The sequence below is a fragment of the Pelodiscus sinensis genome, chromosome 1, assembly GCF_052426305.1.
Source record: "Pelodiscus sinensis isolate ZL-2025 chromosome 1, ASM5242630v1, whole genome shotgun sequence".
Taxonomy (NCBI): Eukaryota; Metazoa; Chordata; order Testudines; family Trionychidae; genus Pelodiscus; species Pelodiscus sinensis.
The window spans coordinates 196,655,117-196,671,016 of NC_143052.1; the positions used below are offsets into that span (position 1 = coordinate 196,655,117).

Genomic DNA, 15,900 nt, shown 5'->3' on the forward strand with positions numbered 1-15,900 from the left:
CTAGCTATAGCTTCTGGGGGGAGGGATGTGGAATTTAGAACAGCGATGGAAGAATCCCTCTTGTTGCTATAATAAGTGGCTACGCGGAAGCATTATAGTAGCACAATTGCAGGGCTTTAATTGTAGGCATAGCCTAAATGTAATGCATTCCATTCTCTACTTAGTGGTGGCATGGGCTTTTTTTTTTTTGTTAGCAAATTTAGAAATAAAACTGAATAAGGCAATATCATGCCAATATAAGACATTAGACAATGAAATAGAACACACAGAATGCATCACCAGTACAGGTTATCCGACCGTGGATGAATCTCTAGCAGTGGCACTTTTACAGTGAGTCATTTGCCTCTTTTGTTGGTATTTCAGTGTTGCTAACCTCTAACATTCGAAATCCTGAGCCTATTTCTAAAAATTTAATAAATGTAAACAATACACGTTGACTCCTTGTTTGCTTTCTGGCTTGAGTGTCTTTTGGGTGCATTTCTGCCCCATTTTCAAACTTTTCTCTGCATCCATGAGGCCTAAAAACTTTTTAAAAATGAAAGTTGAGATTCTTGCATAGTCCAATGATTCTACTCAGTGGGGCTTGAAAAGAAACACTGGTATTGTGAGGCTTACTGGTTATGGTTAACCAGTGGGGGCTGGAGTAGCTTCCCTTCTGCTGTGGGCAAGAGGTTGCTCCAGCTCCAAGGGGCTCATGGAGGCACGCCAACTTACCTGGATCAGCCCCTATCTATGACAGGGTGGCCATTCCAGCGTGTCCATGGCAGGTGGAGGACTGGGCTGGAGCACCCCTTAACGTTTAATTAGTTAATTAAACTAGACTTTACATTCTTATTCTCAATTAATTGCAACTGAAATTCCAAGAGCAAGCTCTGAAATGTGCCTTGCTCATTTAATTTAGACCCTGCTCTCATTGATTTCAGGAAGGATAATATAGATTGCTATAACCAGAAAGCACTGAGTGAAATCCTGGTGCATTAAGTCCTTAGGAGTTTTGTTTTAGACTTCAGTGGAGCCAAGAGTTCACTCTTTAGTACGAGGTCAGGATGGTGAAAGACTGTCCCAAGGGACATTTAGGAAGTCAAAAATATATCAGGAAGCTGTGGAAGGAGTAATAACTAAACATGAAGAACATTTCTTTCACATACAGCTCTCCCTGACCAAAAGCTGCTTAGTTGCCTGGTTGCCTTTGACCAGTATCAGGATGCTCTTGCACCACTAGAGTCTAAAAGCTGTGGAGCTGATTTTAGTTTTTCACATTTTGTGGTGCAATCAAATTTTTCAGTATTTTGATAACTTGATACAATTATTGTAAGCTCTAGAAATGTAGGTAGTCTCAGTTTTGCTTGCAGAAGCTAACTAAATGTTTATAACTGATGAAGATTCTAACCAGGGTTTTTTTTACTGCTTTTGTTTAAAAAATAAATTAATGTTATGAAGAATTAAAAAGAATCAGATTTAACTTAGCCCAGAAAGTTAAAGGGAAACTGTTCTGAGGCCAAGCAAATTAATACCGATAGGGTGATCAGATTCTTGAAATGAAAGCAAGGATACCATTTTTAATAGTGTTGCCGAGCGATTTGGAAAGGTTTGCCAACTGGGAGAGGGGTTATGATGAAAGGGTTTGCCAGGAAGGAGATTTGACAGCTATTGGTGATGGTGGAAGGAGCAACGAATTAGTGATCCTTTTTGTTAATGGAACAAGGTACTGCCCACCCTGAGTTCAGAAATTATGAGAGTGCCTTTAAAATCATGAGATTATTTAAAAAAAAAACCTTCAGTTCTTTTAATTTGCTTTCTTTTGTTTCAGACATGCTGGCAAGCATGTGTGTGCATGCAAACACAGATAACCAAATGCATAGTCTTTGTTGTGGAGAAGGCACCACTAATTGCTGAGTTAATTTACTATGTGTGTATTGTAGCAGTTTCCCAGAGTCAGATGTTGCAGGGAATGAAGTGAGGAAGATCAGTGTTGCCTTCTCTTATGAGAGTTCATTCAGCTGCACTGTTGTGAGAGAAACAAATGGCTGAACTTCTGTTAGAGCTGACTTTCAGCTGCTTTTGTGACACTGTAAGGAAGAGCTACATCCTGGAGGGGACAGATAACACTGTGTGTGGGTGTCACTTTTTATTTTTATTTATTTATAGAATATGGAGAAAAAAGTCCACTATGACATTTTGGACCCTGTGTTCTTTTAATGTCTTTCACTCTTCTCTCCCTCCCTCCTCCCCACTTTTTTCAAGCTTGTTCTTTTTAGTTCTCCTTGTATTTTTATCATCTATCATTTTTATCAACTAATAGGTCTGCTCTTCTGAATCAACCTTGCTATTTTTGTTCTCATTTTTAGTCAATAAAGCAAAAGACTATCATTATTGACTGCTGCTCAGAAAATTCAGCTTTTTTCTACTCTGGTGATCCTGAAATATGAGGGAGTGTTTTTAATCAAAAATCCCAGAGAGCACAGTTTGCCATGTTGCCTGGTGAGGAGTATTTACTGTACAGTTTCAGTAAGTGACTCACCTCCAGGTGACATTGTGCTTCATGCACACACATATTAAACTGTCACACGGCTTACAGAGATGCTGTCCTCCTCCCCCCACGCCCAATTGTTTGGTGTAGCAACCTGCTCCCTGTGTAATAGTGCAAATCTAATCTGGAGGGCTTTAGCGCATATTTTTTAAATCCATGTATGCTGGTTTCCTTTCTAACCGTGATTGGCAGAATGTGTATATAACATGCGTTTTTTATTTTGGTTTTTTTGTTGTTTGTTGTAACTGAGTCCCATGCCTGAAGCTGTTTAAGGAACAGATATAGTCTGTTTAAGGAACGTTTGATTTCCACAGACAAGGAACCAGACCCTGTGATTTTGTTGGTAGCCCTGATCTGAGATTATTTATAACAGTGCCTTGCCCATCTTTTTCTCCCGTGTCACAGCTTCCTTCCATGTGTTCAGTTACAGACTGAGAAACTTAGTGCCAGAGGTTTGGGCCATGTCTAGCCAGTGTGGCAATCCAAGGTGGAAGGTGCCACAGTATCCCATGTGAACACTATGATAGTGCACTGCAAGCTCTAGTGTGTAGCTTTGCATCCTACTGTTTGAAAGTGCAGTCACTAAACCACACTACAGTGGTTGTTGTGTGGCTAGTAGGTGTAACCTGACTTGTTGCACAATAACTCATGTCTCATAAAAACAACATTTTCTTTCCTCCTTAAAGGCTTTTAAAGGATTCTTGCTTTCACTAAGGCCACTCAGTATAATTTTAAGGAGCATTAAAGGAAAAGCTCAGGCTTCAGAATAAGGTATATGGAGTTGGGAATAGATGGGGAGAAACAAAAAACAGGAGAGACTCACATACCCCTTTGTGATAAATTTATTTTTATAGCTGACCTTTTTTCCCCTGAAAAATTTTGGTTCCCCCGGGGAGGTTGGGAAGTCATTTGATTTGGTTTGAGTTGTAATGCAATTCCCAAGTTTTATAAATATGTTTTTAAAGAAGGAAAAGTGTGGTGGATGGATAAGTCCAGAAGAAAACATGCAAAAGCTACATGGGCATAGCCCCCTTTTAATGTAGATGGATTAGCCTGGTCCCTTCTTTGCAGAAGCATAACTTTACCCATGGAGGGTGTGGACAGTTGAAGGGCAAGAAACATTGCATGCCAGGATAAGTCTGCGGCTTAAAAGTAAATCTGGGAAATAAGGAATTTCAAAAATAAATTCCAGCTTGATGAAAGGAAAGGCTATTAAAAGCACTTTACTTTTATATTTAAGAAAATCCCTCAAACTGAGAGAAACTTACACCATTGGCTTGAACCAGATACCACTTGGAGACACATATTGCAAACTTTCCCAAACAGCTCTGCAAATATTCCTTGACTTTCATTGGTCTGCTATTCCAGACCTGGGTCTGAATTCATCAGAGACTTCTAATTAAGCACAATTAGATGGTTTTGTAACGTTAACATGGAAAATTAGGATGAGAGGGCTCATGTTTTCCTTTCCAGAGAATGTGAGCCAGGCCTTGAACTTGGCTTCCAAAGTTATAAGGTTAGTACACTGACCCAATACCCCCTGATGTTCTCAGCATAGTGCAGCCCACCCTAATGTTGTGTAATCATTTTTGTCAGTACAAATAGTTTATCTAAGATTTCTTGGCTCCCTTTTTATATAATGTGAATAAATACTCAAGTAATGTGCAGCTTTGTATTGTTTTATTGCCTAGTGCCAAAATATAAATATTATTTCATGTTAAGACTCTGCGGTGTGTGTGGATGAACTATGCCATGTACACAAATGGTTCTGCTTTCTTTTACAGTTCAGCAAATAGTCAATATATTTAATGAAATAATAATGAGGTAATTATTGCCATGAGTTGATTATCCCTTAGACCTTATGAGGCATGAAATCTAATTCCAAATCTGTCTTCAGTTACCCTTGAGTGAGAGGGCCTTCTGGCTAATGAAGGGACAAACTGATTGGCACACATCAAAAACAAAAAAGGACCAAAAAAAATTTACTTTACCTAGGAATGACAGCAGATTAGTAATCCTCAGAATAATTTTGCTTAGCTCTTCCACTTTTCATTGCTTTACTGGCTTGAAGCACCAGGTCTGTCGAAAGCATGCATATAATGCAAATTGCCTCTACTGTCAGTCCAAAAGAGAGATGAGAGCATTTGCTTGGTGAACTAGAGGAATTGACATCCAATCCTGAATGAGGCTGATGAGACACGTGGTGTTAATTGCTTTTCTTTCAGCAACTTTTTACAACTAGCTCCTTAGTCCTGACTATACCATACACCCATTTTATGCCCATTTGACAGCTTCCCTTTGAATTGACATATTAAAACCACCTTGAATGTTGAGTCACAGAATCACCTTAAGCAGATTTTGTGCTCAGGGTGGTGGTAGCACAACTTCCTTCTGTGAAGCTCTGAATTTTCCAAATGGGCACGATATGCAGTGCACTAAACACAGGGCTGACTGAAGAATTGCACTAAAGTCATCTCTAGACTGCATTAGGGATAATAGGCCTTGTTTAAAAATGTGACTAGCGTGTACAGAGTTTAACACCTCTAAAGTGAGTGAGTGAATTGTGGGCAAACCTAGGTTTCCCTGCCTCCCATCAGCAGCACATTAATTCCTGGAGAAGTGGAAACTGTGTAATGGGATGGCTTGCCCCATAGGCTGGAAAGTCTGAGACTGTCCTGGTCTTGATTAAAGGATGAGCCACTCCTGTATTGAATCAGCTGTTTTAATATAAAAGGCCAGAGCAGACTGCAGCATATGGCTGATGGAGAACATAAGCTTTTTTCCTAGATAGTATGTCTTCAAAGGAAAAGCTTGTTTTATTTTTCAGGATTGCCCCCCTAAAAATGACAGGGGCCAGTAGCCTCCCTTTAGTCACATCCCAAAATGAGCGCACTTTGTGTCCTGACCCCTTTTGCACGGGCTCAAAGGTAGCAGAGCCGCTGTTGTCAAAACTAGGCATCAAAACTGTACTTTTTTGGCTGCAAACACAGAATAATAATTTGTTCCTTTTAATAACTTGCGAGACTCCTTCAGTACACACATTAGTAGTGTTTCAGACCCTAGGTCAAATCCTCACCTAACGCATCAGATCAAGCTATAGCACAAGCTGTAGGAAGAAGCAACAGACGGGTTGCAGCTGTTCACTTACTGTGTGTGTTTGCGTTTGTAGGAGCAAACACAGAAATACACAAAAAGGGCTTATGTCAAGTAAGGATGTTGAAATGAGTTTAATTAACCATGTAACTACTGAAAATGTCAGCAGTTACATGGTCATGTGCAGGGGGAGTAGGGGAGCTGGCTCCCTGCATGTGTCAGCTCCCATTTGTTCCCCTCTCCCCCCGCACTGCTGCCTCTGATACAGAGGCAGCAGCATGGTGGGTGGGGGAGCTGACTCACCAGGAGCCATTGCACTCAGGGAGACTGCTTTTAAGCCAGCTCCCAGTGAGTCCCAGGAGCCTTGTAATTGTGAAGGTTAACTGATTAGCCCGAGCTAATCCATTAACCGTGTACCCGATTACACTGTCACATTCCTAATACCAAGCATTAACCACCCTTGATAATTACTGAAATAACAGAAATTGGAAGAAAAAACAAAGCCAAAGCCATCTAATTAACCCCCTACAGCACCATTTAAAAATACCTTTTGCTTTTGAGGGCAAGATGCCTCAAGTAGCACTTTTCTCTCCACAGTCCCAATGCCACGAGGACAGTGGCAGAATGCACTGACGGTCAGCAGATACAGACTGAGGCAGTTGAAAGTATTCAAGCTGTGGGGCCCTTACAGAATTTCCTGAAGGCAGCACCCTCTCTTTCATCAAAATGGGGCTGCAGTTGGCGGAGGGAGATCTGTGACATTATGGCACATAGAGGCAGCCTCTTCTGGAGATAGGTTCCAGGCCAGTAAACATATGTATATTGGGTACATGCTGCCTTAAAGGTCCAAAAGGCCAGATTCAGTGACCACTGAGGTCAGCTCTTTCCATTGACTGCAATGGGTGCTGAGTCAAGCCTCACATACATACTTATAACGCTTCGCCCTTTCTGATGGTAAAAGTGCACAGAAAGTTATTTCTTTGCTCATAATAGATGTTCCTGAAGCCCTAACTGATATCCACAGAGCTGCTCCCAAAGCCTCCAAATTCAGAGGCACTGTCGCTGAGGATAGCATCCTGCTAATGGAAATAAAGTTACTGTAGTGGAGCACTGACATAAGATGTTCCTTCACTGTAGGATTTTAATGAACACGTGTCAAATTAAGGGTGTTTTCTCTGATGCGGGGTGCAACTGAATGTGGCAGTTGCTGGCTGTCTGACTTTCGTATAGCTCTTACAGGATAGACCGAAGCACGTAAGCCTGTTTGCTAAAGTAAATGGAGAATGTCTCTCTTACACTGTAAGGCAGTGAGAGTAGGGGGCCTAGCACATTCTCTGTGTATGTGTGCGCGTGCTTGATTCTGAGTGGCTGCAGTGTATAGAATTTATTCTCAAAAAATATGTCTGTCATCAAGCTCTCCAGTTGCTGTCAGGTTGCACTGGTATAATATGAAAGATATATTAGTAATCTATGAGAACTAAAATTAACCTCTGGCCTCCCGGTCAGGTCTGGCTGATGCAGGATGTAGGGGAGAGCTTGCATTCTCTGCTTGTGCATTACATGCTTTGCTGATACATGCAAGGCTTGAGTGTCTAGAGTGGTCAGACTAGCCCCATCCACAAACCGTTCCTTTTCAGAGCACTGAGAGAATGTGGAGAATGTTCTGTTAATAACTCACCCCATTTTTGACAGCAGCATTATTTTGGGGAGTGGTGGGGAAGTCCTGCACGTATAATATGTGATCCTAAATATAAAATGGACTTGGGTAAGTCATTTGGCTTTCCTTTTTCAGGTTATGCCCACTGGAAGGGGCAGGTGTTAAATTCAGATGAACTCCACGAACTGTATGAAGGGCTTAAACTGAACAATGTGAACCGCTATGACTACGTGCTCACAGGTAACGGCTTATGTTTCTTTGCAGAGCCCATTATATTTACACGAGAGTAAAGTGATAACCCACGTCCTTCCCTTTTTAAAAAACAGTTAATTACATTTTCCTTCTTCAGATTCCTTCTACAGTGCCGGCTGCATACCCTATCCTTTAACCCTTATGCTGTACATTGTGACACAGGTGTTATATTCCAGCTGTAATGTGGCTGCATTGTAATGGAATGGGGAATGTGTTCCTGAATATGGGTTTGGGTAAGTGTGTGTTAATGTGCCGTGTGATCCACTAATGAAAGGAGCAATAGAAATTCAGGGTGTTATTTTTATATATACTTGGAGGCTGGGCCCCCTGCTCACTACACTCACCAACACCCCCTCTGCCTGCCACAGCCAGATCGTGGCCTCCCCTTCTACCCATGCCGAAGCAGGAAGGGGGCTGCCACCAGCCCTTCCTGTGGCCAAATGGGGGCTCAACCGCAGGGCCTGCCCCAGGATCCAGGGCGGGAACGGGATGCTGCAGCCAGATGGGGGTTGAGCCCCAACTGGGGCCTTGTTGGCTAGGCTTCATTTTAAATAAAGTGAAATATTGTGTCCAACACACACAGGTTTCTACATTGTCTTTATTTATGGCAGGAGTAGTATATCTTTTTTGGGCCGGGGACCACTGACCAACGGAAAAATCAGTTGGGGACCACACAAGTGAGAAGGAAAAAAAGCCCTTCCAAAAAACCCCAACCCTCACTGATGTGGCCCCCAATTAAAATGCTTCACTCCTCTGGTGCTTCAGCCCCATGGTGGGAGGGAGGGAGGATTGAGGTTCAAGGCCTCTGACCAGATTAACTCTTCCGGAGTTCCAGGGTTAGTGGATTTTTGTGGGCCCCCCCTTTACACTCTCGGATGAAGTGAGGGGTTCAGCATGAGGGACAGGGCTGCCAAAGAGTGGGATAGGGACGGAGGTGCAGGATCTGGGGGTGGGGTGGGGTACAGGAGGGGGGGAGAGTACAAGGTCTGGGTGGGACGTAGGGTGCAAGAACAGGCTTGGGAGTAGGGTGTCTGGTCAGTGGGAGGGGGCAGGAGCAGTTGGGGGTGGATAGAGTGTCTGGCCAGGGTGGAGGTGCAGGAGCAAGGGAGGTTGCAGGAGCTTGCCAACCCCCTCCCCAGCCGCTATACACGCAAACCCCCCTCCAGCTGCTATGCTTGCCCCTCCTGTGCCTCCCTAACCCCCGGCCACTATGCCCTACCACCTACCTCCAGCCTGCTCCTGCACCCTCCCTCCTGGCTAGACTCTGCACCCTAACCCCCTCCTGCAGCCTGCACCCCCACCCCTATACCACTCACTGGCAGACAGGAGTAAGGGGGCGTGCACAGGAGGGGGAAGGGAGGAAGCCGGGTGGCTGAGGATAGAAGCAGAGACAGGCAGTCGGACGCAAATGACGTGGTGATGTCACTATGTCGTCCCACAGGAAATCTCTTTCTCTTTCTCTTTCTCTTTCTCTTTCTCTTTCTCATTCATTCATTCATACATACATACATACACACACACACACACACACACACACACACACACACACACACACACACACACACACACATATATATATATATATATATATATATATATATATATATATATATATGGAGAGGGAGAGACCTCTGTCATATCCTGATATCCCTAGGTGCCTCTCCGTCCTCTGCAAATCCCAGACTTCCCTCCCTGCCCACATCTCCTTCAAATCTAATATCCCCCATTCTCCTAGCACCTCACCAAATCTCCAGAGCCCCCTCCTTGCCCCACATCCCTTCAGCGCTTCCCATTCCATGTCCTTATGTGAAAAGCCCCCTGAACGCCCAGTGCTCCCAGCACCCTCTGTTGTCCTGTTAGCCCCTGCCCCAGCCCCAGCCTCCCCTGCATCTGCATCCCTGGCTCAGGGTCTCGCCTCTTATCTCTGGTGGAGATGCTGCATGCACCCAACTAAGGCTCCCTGCTGCCTTCTCGGCCTGTGCGCACACGCTCCCCTTGCTCATCTCCTTGGCGCATCCCTTTTCTCCCCTTTGTGGTCCCAGGACTTGGGCCACGAGTCCCAGGCCCTGCGTTCGTGTATGTATGTATGTACATAGACAAGGAGCCCTTGTATAAGCTGGTTTAAAAGAGAAGATAGGCAGTCTATACTAAAAGCTGCACACCAATCCAGTCTCCTGCTCTATCGGGATGGATTATTAATATCATTCCACTTCACTGACTGCAGTAAATCTACTTTAAATGTCATTGTCTGTATTTCTTATAGCAGTGAGCCGTTGCTTCTAAAATTCAAGCAGAAATTGGTTGCCAGATTGATTGATTACATGACTTCCACATGTAAGGAGGTATTTTTAAAGCCTGGGGTAACAGGAGACTTTAATTGTATGAATCTGGAATTATGACCCATAAGGATCAGTGAGCTATGAAGGGTATTGCATTTCTGCTGAATTATTTTCCCTCCTATTTTTATGGAGCTCTCCAAGGTAAAGGCAGTATTAAATAACACACAGAATAAGGTGACACTGATGTATGCAGTAATTAATATCAGAGTATACAGGTTCCAGTTGGTTGGGAGATACATGTATACATTGTTTTTCCTGGGTGAACAGTCCACAACTATCTAGAACAATTTTACAGAAAAACAGAATGTATTGCAAGATTTTCCAGAAGATTGTTTCATGTGCAGTAAAATGTATGAAAAATAATATGGAAGCATCTCCTTGTTTCAGGTGCGTCTGCAGCATGTAAAAGCTTTTAAAATTGGTGACTGTGCCTCTTGTATTCCAGATTGCACTTTCACAGAGCGATGAGCTAGGATACCTGGGGACAAATTCAGAGTAAATGGGGTGCAAGTCTGTTGAAATGAATGTGATTGCACCTGCTTACATCAAGTCCATTTGGCCCTGTCAGTGCTGACTGTGTATATGCAAAAATTGCAGTAGCTGTGTATTTTGTTGATGTCTTCATTCCCAGTCTTGGACAGTACAGGCAGTCCCCGAGTTACGCGGATCCGACTTCTGTCAGATCCACAGTTACAAACGGGGCTTTTCTCGCCCCGGAGGACGCTAGTGGTGGGACGCCCAGATGCGCCGCGGTCCCACCGCCCGCGTCCTCCGGGGCGAGAAAAGCTGCTCCGCGTCTCCGTGGTCTGCTGGGGATACCTGGGGTAGCGCAGCTGGGGTGCTGCCAGGTTGGTCCCCGCAGCACTGAGGTGTGGTGCTGCAGGGACCTACCCGGCAGCACCCCAGCTGCTCTGTCCCAGGCGTCCAAATTCAGCCACTGTTGAAACTGATCAGCGGCTGATTCCAGGAAGCCCAGGGCAGGGCAACTCTGCCTCGGGCTTCCTGTAGTCAGCCGCTGGTCAGTTTCAGCAACGGCTGAATCTGGACGCCAGTTCCGACTTACATACAGATTCAACTTAAGAACAAACCTACAGTCCCTATCTTGTACGTAACCCGGGGACTGCCTGTAGAAGCTGTTTTTTTTTTTTTTTTTTTTTTTCCAGAGAGTGGGAATGTTGGCCATGTCTTTGTAGGCTTATATCTTCTTCCAGAGCTTCTCACATTCTGGTACATGGACCACTAGTGGTCTGCATTATATTTGCTTGTGGTCAGGTGAGAGCTTGTTAATTGGAAAATGCTAACTTCCCCCAAGTGCTAAATCAATATTGCATATTTATATTATTTTTTCACTGAGCAACTCTATTGTGTGAATTAAAAATAAAGTGGTCCATATGGATGTCTTCTGTTGAATAAAGTCTGGATCAAGAGCCCTCTGTATTGCTTTTTGCAAAGCATGCCATGTGGTTAGAGCTGGTCATAAATTCTTGAATGAAAAGCACGGCAGTGAAAAATTGGCCATTTTTAAAAAACAACTTTTGCAAAGTTTTGATATTTCAAAAAAATGCTCACTTTTTTAGCAAAACATGAAAAGTTTTTAGTTTTCCTGTCCCTCTCCCAAGAGTGGGTTTCAGCAGCAAAATGTGGAAGAGTAAGAAGGAAAAAGAAAAATCATATTTTCAAAACTGAAACATTTCAGTCAAAAATAGGGGAAATGTTCTAACCTAGCTTTCTTGGAAACTACTTCAAATTTTTGTGACTGGTTTTGACCTGTGGGTTGTGGGATTTGTTTGTTTTCCCAGCTGTGCCTGGAATCCTCAATTCCCTTTAAAAAACCCCCCAAAAGAAATGGACAGAAGAGGAACATGAGTTTAATGTCTTCTGAAATAGAGCCCCTGTTTCAGTGTTGGGTTCTAATGCTACTCTGGGCTGAGCATGGAAATCAGCCTTTTATCTTCCAGGGCAGCTACCCACAAAGAAGGAATTGGATGTTACTAGGTTATCCAGCACAGTGGTGTTCTACGATCTTTAGCAGTAACATGCTGTGGCACTTTGAGGGGTACCCAGGGTTGTGGGGTACCTTGCTACCACCTGCCTTTAGCATGAGGAAGCCTTTTCTGTGTCTAAGGGTTAGCTTCCCAACTCCATTGGCCTTGGGTAAGACAAGCGCTACCTTCAGGCACGCTCCAACCTTTGAGCACATTCTTGGCATGACCATGCCCCTGGTCGCTGAACACTTGCAGTATTTGCAGATTTGCAGCTCTCAGAGAAGCAGTACAGTCCAGCGTACCAGCTCTGTCTCCATTCACTGCTCTGCTGCACTCACCACACTGAGATATGACTGTAGTAAAATAAAGTAAAAGGTTTTTTTAAATGTAAAGTTTAAATTAAATAAATGCTAGGAGATTCAAGAAGTAGCAAGACCCAGGTACTGGCTTTCACATGATTACAAGTAAAATAAGATTATAACTTGTGTTCTAAAGCCTAGACTTCCTTGTATTATGAAGTTTAGCTCTCTGAAAATCTATAGCATTTTCCAACCATATTGACACTGATCCTCCTTTTATAAGGCAGCACACAATAATAGTGCATTTCTTCAGTAAAAGCTCCTGGCCTTATCTTAGTTATTTGCGCCCCCTCCCCTCCCACCAAAAAAAAAAAATCTGTGTCTTTACTTGTAAACAGGATCCTCCTTGCTATGTTTTTCCCCCTGTAGCTTTTATTTCTCCTGACTTCACAATCTCTCAATGAGTCAGGCTCAGTAACGCAAATAGTCCTCCATTGTGAAGCAGACAATACACACATGACCAAAGATAGGAGTTTCTTCCCTCATAGCTGACAGGTGCACGTTTTCTCTAAGGTTATGATTCTGTCCTGGACGTATGGATTCTGTCACTTTCTGGGACCTCTGTTACTTCTTCTGGGGGAGGGTGGAGCCCTTGTGAGCCTGGAGGCTAGAGCAGCTGACCGGTGGCCAGCTGGAGCAGCGACTGGGATTGCCTCAGCTCTTCCCCCCTTCCCCTCTCCGGGGGCCTGGCATAGTAGTAGTTAAGCCTTGCTGCAGGAACAGTGGCAGGGACAGAGCAGTGTTTGCAGTTGCCTCTCCCCCCCACCTCTTCCCATATATTTTTAGTATAAGTCAAGGACAGTTTTCAGGCTTTTACTGAACATACCAGTGAGAGAATCTTATTTATCACCTGGTGAGCTACCTCAACTCACAGACCTTAATAACATAATTTTCAGTACAGATGCATAATTTCTTAAACATTATCCATCCACATGTTTTGCAATGATCATGACTAGTGGTTAGTATGACCTTGCATACCACCTTTTGGTAATCTTAGGCTGTATCTACATAGCAGTGTTATTTTGGAATTACTGACATTCCTAAATAACAAAGAGCATATCTACTCTACAAACCATTATTTTGAAATAATGTCGAGTTGGAGGACTTCTTTTAGTAAGAAGTCCTCCAACTCGACATGGTAACCCTCATTTCACAATGAGTAAGGGAAGTCGAAGGACGAGCGTTCTTCCTTTGACTTCCTGCTTTATAAACAGAGCCACAAGCCAAATTAAGCTATTTTGACTTCAGCTATGGCAATTGATTTAGCTGAAGTTGTGTAGCTTAATTCGACTGTAGCCCTCCTGTGAAGACGTACCCTTAATGTGCACATTCTTGAACCACAAATCCCTGTTAAGACTCTGTGTCCTGCTCTGCCCTCTAATAGTTGGCACAAAAGAGTTTTCTGGATCATACCTGTAGGGCCAGATTAAGGGGAGGGCTAGCTGGGCAGCTGCCTGGGGCGCCTGATGGCAGCTATAAGGGGGGCAGCGTGCCGGGGGGTGGGGCCGCCCATGTGCTGTGCACCTGGGGGCGGAGCTGCGCATGCGTAGCACGCCCACTCCCCAGGGCGCAGGAATGGCTCGCGCTGGCCCTGCATACCTGCTATTAAACTAAACAGTGAAATGAAGTCAGTTTGGGGGCAGATGGCTCTAACTCTCAAATCCTTCATTTGCTGTGTTACATGGAGAGAACTAGCATTATATTTGCCGTGTGAACCTGAATATTGTTATGTTTGCCTTTAATCAAGGTTATTCCCAGATCTTGTCAAAGTTACTTTACTTTAACAAGAGGCGCCTTAGGGGAAAAACTAGCCCCAGTTTTGTGGCCTGCTTGAGATATTTGTGTCACTAATTTACTAGCTCTTTGAGAAGGTGAATAGTTATTAGCGTAATCTCCATAGAGTGGCCTATGATGGCTGCTCGTTACAAATCCAGGTCTGCCCTCTGACACCAGTGCCCCTTTGCTGATGTAAACTGAATTTGATGGAAACTACACCCATTTTTCTCTGCTTTTAAGAAAGAAGTATTTCTATGAATAAATGAAAACTCTGAAATGTATTTAAGTTTTTAATTACAGTTGGCATTTCTTAGTCACAAGCTGGAGGATACTATCTTGCTAAAGAGCCCTAGCACTCGTGATAGTAGTGGTAAGAGAGCCCAGTGAGATGAAATGAAGTCAATTTCCAGCTTGCTTTAGTATTAAATATCTGAAGAAAAGTTAAGATAGAATATGAATGCTTTTTATGATGGGCTAGCCTTTATCCAAACAGACTAGATATGGGGAATGTGATTCCTATACCATGCAGTCATGGTGTGTGAATGCATCGTGTGGAAACATATGCAAGCTAGCTCGGGTACTGGAGCAATGAAGCTATGGAAGCATGGTATTGCTGAATTACTTGCATGTCTTGAGCGAGCCATCCAGGCAAGTAATTACCCAGGGTTCCAGGTGAACCTGCACTGCCATGGCTTCACTGCTCCAATCTCCAAGCTAGCTAGATTAAAGCTGGGTTGGGTTTGTGTACATGATCTGTAATAATACCCTGTAACTGCAATGTAGACCTACCCAGATTTCAGGTTTTTTTTCTGTTTGAGAATGCCAATAGCCTACCCTTAGAAGGCTGCCTCCAGCATAAGTCTCTGAAATGCTAATGAAATGTTAACTTTATATTTCCCTCTCATATTTGTTGCATATTGAACAATGCTCCTTTATATTATGAACCCTTCAAACTGGTGTTTTGGACAAAAGCAGATATGTTTTCTTTTTAAGCAAAGTGTTTGATTTCTGAGCATTTTAGACCAGGTATTGTGTCATTCCCGAGACTTGTTTTTCTTTTCAGGCTTAATTGGTGACTTAGCAAATGTTGAACTTGATTGTTCCAGATGTGCGTATCCCTGAATAAAATATTAAGATGTTTTTAGTTGTAAACATTTTTTCCAGGAATGGGAAGAAATGACCAGCATTGGTTTCTGCATAGAGAGGAGTCATTTTTTGTTTAAAATCAAAATATGAAATGAACTTACAAATTCTTTTTCTCCCTAAAGGTTACACAAGGGATGCATCATTCCTTGCAATGGTGGTTGATATTGTTCAGGAACTGAAGCAACAGAACTCTAACGTGGTATATGGTAAGAGGCTTAATGGCTTTTAACCTTTTTAGTCTTTTTTTTCTATGCACATATTGAAATCACTTCAGATGAAGACCGTGCTCTGACATTCTTCTGAGTTTCATAGCAATGCCCAGTTCTGATCTTCCTGAGACTCTCTTGGACTCTGTCTAATGTTGCTATAGTGATTTTTTTTTCCTTTTTTTCCTTTTGTGCCTACTGGTGCTTTTCTTGCACTGTGCCAGCCAAAGAAAGATGTGATTTAGGAAGTGATCCTCTCTATCCAGCAAATACTGCTGCTGTTTGTTTCTTAGCAATGAAGATCTGAGAAGTACTGATAATACTGGAAACTGATGTCTTCTCTTGATCCTCAGATACAGACTTTTCCACGTTACCCTGTATCACTTACATCCTACAGGGTAGCATCCTAGCCTGTTTATCTCTGAAAGGACCATTTACTTCTGGACCTGTCTTTGAGATTACACAAGGGCTAGCAGAAGACAGTAATGTTCAGCTGCCCATAGCTGATTTGAGCTTGGCCAGCTATCTCAGATCAAAAGCCTGTGTTTCCCATTACC

At 43.3% G+C, this 15,900-nt stretch overlaps 1 protein-coding gene across 2 annotated transcripts in view; it reads left to right on the forward strand.

Annotated features, from left to right (window-relative positions):
- PDXK (pyridoxal kinase) overlaps window positions 1–15,900 on the forward strand; it is a 76,432-nt gene that overhangs the window by 35,169 nt on the left and 25,363 nt on the right. For both annotated transcript variants that reach the window (XM_075912532.2, XM_006137930.5), the window contains exons 3-4: window positions 7,416–7,520; window positions 15,260–15,343. In XM_075912532.2, coding sequence (XP_075768647.2) covers window positions 7,416–7,520; window positions 15,260–15,343 — 189 coding nt within the window. The remainder of the gene's footprint in view (window positions 1–7,415; window positions 7,521–15,259; window positions 15,344–15,900) is intronic.